A 5,123-nucleotide genomic window follows, 5' to 3' on the forward strand; every position below is an offset into this window, starting at 1 on the left:
AACACAGATCTAAGGATTTCCCTCAAAAGCTTGGTGGTTTCCTCCTGTATCTTCCAGATCTGGAAGTATTTTCCAGATCTGAAAACATAGATCTAAGGGTTTTCCCCAAGAGCTCGGTGGTTCTTCCTGAGATTTTGATGAACGGATCGGAGGGCCGAGAAGAGAGGCCAGTGTGGTTCATTGCCGTCCCACGGATGGCGCCAATGTTGAAGCACGAAATGGAATCTGACCTGACTCATGACGGAGCTTCCACGGATTTCGAGATGAATGAACCGCATCCTGGTCTGCTGATCCTCTCCTCCTGCTACTCGCGATCTGCAGTGGCGTTTTGGGGGTGTGGAGGTGACCGCTAAGATGATCTTGAAGATCTCTTGTTCACAGACAAAAAAACTGGTGGTGGCACCTACTGAGCATGACCCTCTGATAAGGAGGTGAAGACCTCCTTATATAGAGTCTCATGGCCACCATCATGATACCCTAATGGGCCTAGCCCAATTAGGGCTACCTCCACAAACCTCCTCAGCCCAATAACAAATGTATTAGCCCATATAATAAAACAAACCAAATATAATAAATTTAGGATTGTAAACCGGGTTTAATACCATACCCCTACAGTAATCAAAACCAAACCAAACTTAACTTTAAAAACTTGAAACCATGTAACGGTCTTCTTTTTCATGTTTACAACCAAATCGAACCGATTATGATTTCAGTGCAATGCTTCAAAAACATACATGAACTCAATCAGAATCATCGGATGAGTAACCTTGTTGAGGATCAAGTGCCACAACCATCTTAGAAAGATTTTCACCAATTTCATCAATCTCTTCCCTTCCAAAACCCCAACTTGCAAGCACGTTGCCGCCAATCGATCCTCTTTCAATGCCAAATTTACGAATATACCGCAATCTATTTTCCAAGAAGGGTAAAACGGCAGTGCTTGACCGCAGTCTAGCTGCCATAGGGATCGAGTGGACGTCAAGTGGTCCCCTCCTTAAAGAAGATCCTGATACGGTGGGGTTAGTTAGCAGATCACCACGGCGACCCACAAGGTTGTTAAAAATGGATGGAAAAGGTAACGGGATTGGAAGAGGACAACGGGATGCTGATAAATGAGAGAATCTCGGCCTTGTCGATGACATGTTTTCATATTCTGTTTCAACTGCTTCTCTCACTTCAGAAACCGATACCTCTTGATCTCCTGTGTGAATTATAGAAATGGCAAACGTTGATTAAAATAATTGCATTTTTTGTATTTTATTAATCAAAAACATGTTTAGATAAATTCATACCAGCTCCAAGCGCTCCATGCACTATCATGGATTCGATGGCTTGCGAGTCGTCCACATTGTGTGCGGTTTCGGGTGTTAGCGGTTGCAAGTTGCCTAGCAAAGATTGTTGGAACCGTCTACCTGGATTCATAAACCCACCAAATCAGAAGCAACACACACACACACATAAATTATGATATAATATGTGTGCACGTATGTACACACGATGTATATATGTGCACATACCAGCAATTGAAGGTGGTGGCATTGCGGTATCAAGAATAGCAACAGTATTTTGCCTCCCTTGCGCTGCTAACATTTGTATACATTCATACAAATCCATGGCACCAGATTCGTTTGATGACTCACCAGTGGGCCCCACCTTTTTCATCCGGAAAGGGAGAGTGATAGAGTGTATCGCAGATGCATAAACCGCACTAGGCTGATAAGGCTTTTCGTTTTCAACATTAAGGTATTGTGAAACCCTGCCTTCACATGTGAAAACACTAAAATATTATGTGACCAAACAAATGTCAAATGATATGTGAAAGAATTAAACAAGTTGGTTAAAGCTTACTTTCATTAAGTGATGGTAAGCCCACTGGAACAATCATTTTACACAAAGATGATAGTGCAGAAAATGACACTGCATCATGGAGATTCTTTGCGATGGGAATTTCTCGGTTGGTGTCGTTTTTGTAAGAATTAGGGCTTCTAACAGAATACAGTAAAACAGGTACATTAGTGTACTCGTCTTCAATATTCTCCAAAATAGACGCAGCTACACCAGAAAAACCTCCTGAATCATCAACCATAAATTGAATTCCCTGTAATAAAAAGGTTTAGAAAGAATAAAATAATATTTACATGCTGTCAAATAATATAATACCTGAACATGGTCACATTCTTCTATGAAAAAACGAAGTCTTTCGTTAATTTCATCCCCTTGTTGACCCTCATATACTGTATTTCTACCAATACCAAAGTTGTTAAATTCTTTAGAATCCATCCATAATCCGTTTAACTCAAATAAACTTTGTGGATGATAATGAACTTTCGAAAAATCGGTCCAATATTGAACACCGTCCTCCAGAGATTTAACTACATCTGTATCCGATATCTCACTTGCTTTATCAATCTCATTGACCTCTTGCCCTTCATCATACAACCTTTGCAAGAACAGATTCTTTTTATGAGGTTCAGATGTTTGAGTTGAAACATTGCCCGTCCTGTACGATTGCATAGAGTGCTCTTTAGTGATTGTTAAAACTTAAACCAAGAGAAATAACGGTTATAATAAGGTACACAGAATAAAAGTCTCACCACGTGGCAACACTAGATGATGGAGATGGATTATGGTTGTACAATGTACCACGTGAACTCATAGATCCAAGAGATCCTGCAATACGAAATAGAAACATTATCAACATGATCACAATAACAGCAAATAGAAAAAACTATATTGCAAGATAACCAATAGTCACTTTCTGTTCGTTTTAAAACTTGGTGATTACCTTGAAAATCAACCGAAATCAAGCGAGGCGTGTAAGTAGGCATGCCCTGCGTGTTATTACAGTATCAATGATACAAGTTTACACAACGTTTACCAAAGATGAAATAAACCAAAGCATTTCCGGGAATATCAAATATAAAATTTACTCCAAAGGTGAACATCTTGACAAATATACATATTTAAAGCAAGAGTTACAACTTTATAAGTACAACTAATTTGCAGTTGTAGGTGACGTGAGTTTACCTGTTGAGTCTCTCCAGTTCGGTAGAGAACATCCATATCAAGGTTTTGATTCTTGAAGACTAAGTGAGCCTCGGGGTCTTCAAGTAATCCCAGCAATTCATCCTTCACATAAGAAAACATCATGAAATAACCGTTGAATAATTTGGTGACGAACCAAAGTATGGTTGTTATAATCAGTAATCACTGAGATATATACATAATATTTAGATAAGAATAATGAATACTCTTTTGTCCAGGTAATTTAGAGTAGTATGCAAAGATCTTCATATCTTAGAACTTCAACATTTGAGCTAATAACTAATGGATTCATGACAATGTCGTTTTTATAACTGCAATGTATCAAGTAAAGGAGTAACCTTACCTGAACGTTCCAAAAGTGAGAACCGATGAAGTTAGCATAGCTCCCAACTTGAAAAGTCACAAGCTCTTTCATAATTTTCTTCTATCAAACAGCTGTAGATCCAGGATTTTTCATTAGGTGGGCAAATTGGTCGGGTCAAAAGGTTGGTTCAAAAAAAGAAAAATAAATTATGTAAAAAAGCATGAAATGAATTCATATAGCGTGTTTCCACCATCACTCTGGCGGCCTGGCCACATCAGTCGAAGGGTGGATCTAGTACAAAGATAGGGGTTCACCAGACCCCCCCTTAGTTTCAAAATATTCGTAGAATGCCTAAATAAAAAATTGGAGTGAACCCGTAAATCCTATATAAGGTGAACCCCTTAACAAATTGAAGAGTGGTGCAGTGGTTAAGGCTTTCGGTTCTAACAACGAGGTTCTGGATTTGAACCTCCTCCCTTACATTTTTCTAAAAGGAGTAGTTCATATATATCCCCACAAACCTATGAAATATCATATTTATCTAACCAAAACTTAAAATATCATATATGACCTTAGAAACTAGCTAAAATCTCAAAACTTTCCATTTCATGAAAAACAGTTCAAGAAATGACCATTTTACCCTCATTCTATAAAACTTTAAAATTTCATACATACACGCTTATTTACACTGAATAAATGAATTAACAACCTGCAATATTTAAGGTTCAAAGCATTCAAGGCTACATAGTAATGACCTATTTTAGACAACTTTAACTAATGTCAATATATTGTTTTCTGCATCTTGAACTTTGCTGTCAAAATGTAAATATGATTATGCATAAATGGTTACAAAGCAAGAGGCCGGCAGGGATTAAGTTCATCATCAGTTTCACACCATTACACTAAAAAAAGCCAAAATAAACACCATTCAATCAAATACAAGCATCATAAGTCATGAGCTAAAGCTGCTTAATTATCCAGTACATTCTTATGGCTGTTATTTAGAACCCATTAAGACAAACTATCAAACATCTCAATTTAATGAGAACACGATGTTAGGATTAAACGCACACACGAAACCAAACACGACACGAAAGCAATAAACGAACACGAGGATTTAACGTGGTTCGGTCTAAACTGACCTACGTCCACGGGTGGCAACTAGGTATATCTTTATTGAGTGACAAATATTACAAGTACATAATGTTGTTTATATAGAGACTGAACTAGGGTTAGTAAATTATTATGCAAGAAATCTAAACCGGGCCGGGCTTGGGCCCGACCGCCCACACCCGTCTCCTCTTTTGACTTCATATAATAAACCGGGCCAACAAGGCCTACGAACCCAACAATCTCCCACTCGGAGGCCTTGAGTACTCTCGTCTGCACTCCTGATTGTACTTCTGTAATCTGAACATTAAACTTCTAGTTGCCACCGCCTTCTCATCAATTAACCTGAAGGCCCGTTGAAGCTCCCCGGAGCTCCAACACGTCAGTCATGGCTGAAACTGCCCCTGACCCGTTCTCTGTCCCTACCGGCTCCCACTGTAACGAACTACCGGATCCTGAGATAACCTGAGAACAAACACTCTTCATATTCAGCAAGTAATTCATTGGAGAGACTTTTACAGCTGGAATAACGGTTTTCTTAATCCACTGTCGACCTGGGACTGTAACTGAAACACGACCTGTGCTCCCACTGTCACGATGTCCCCCAACTGATTTAACCTTCCTAGCTCGTTCATCCTGAATCTTCACTTTGGCTCTGGGTTTG

The 5,123-nt window shown here is 39.1% G+C and overlaps 1 protein-coding gene across 1 annotated transcript; it reads right to left on the reverse strand.

The window, feature by feature from the left end:
- Positions 1 to 646: 646 nt before the first annotated feature.
- LOC143609778 (uncharacterized) lies at positions 647 to 3,510 on the reverse strand. The gene is made up of 9 exons (XM_077084435.1): positions 3,389 to 3,510; positions 3,028 to 3,129; positions 2,786 to 2,831; positions 2,595 to 2,670; positions 2,161 to 2,500; positions 1,849 to 2,098; positions 1,518 to 1,760; positions 1,293 to 1,412; positions 647 to 1,201 (listed from the first exon to the last, which is right to left on the reverse strand). The coding sequence occupies exons 1-9, from the start codon at positions 3,458 to 3,460 to the stop codon at positions 741 to 743; spliced, it is 1,710 nt and encodes a 569-aa protein (XP_076940550.1). The 5' UTR covers positions 3,461 to 3,510; the 3' UTR covers positions 647 to 740.
- Positions 3,511 to 5,123: the final 1,613 nt, after the last annotated feature.

This window comes from Bidens hawaiensis, unplaced genomic scaffold (genome assembly GCF_021521415.1).
Source record: "Bidens hawaiensis isolate Kalapana, Puna unplaced genomic scaffold, B.hawaiensis_p1.1 tig00013623_1, whole genome shotgun sequence".
Taxonomy (NCBI): Eukaryota; Viridiplantae; Streptophyta; class Magnoliopsida; order Asterales; family Asteraceae; genus Bidens; species Bidens hawaiensis.

What these genes read in the sequence shown, in the direction of transcription:
- LOC143609778 (XM_077084435.1), bottom strand. Translation starts at nt 3,460, where the DNA reads ATGAAAGAGCTTGTGACTTTTCAAGTTGGGAGCTATGCTAACTTCATC. An exon ending in GATTTCGGTTGATTTTCAAG is followed by an intron (nt 2,671 to 2,785) that starts GTAATCACCAAG and finishes TTCGTATTGCAG; the next exon opens with GATCTCTTGGATCTATGAGT. An exon ending in GCATGGAGCGCTTGGAGCTG is followed by an intron (nt 1,202 to 1,292) that starts GTATGAATTTAT and finishes TAATTCACACAG; the next exon opens with GAGATCAAGAGGTATCGGTT.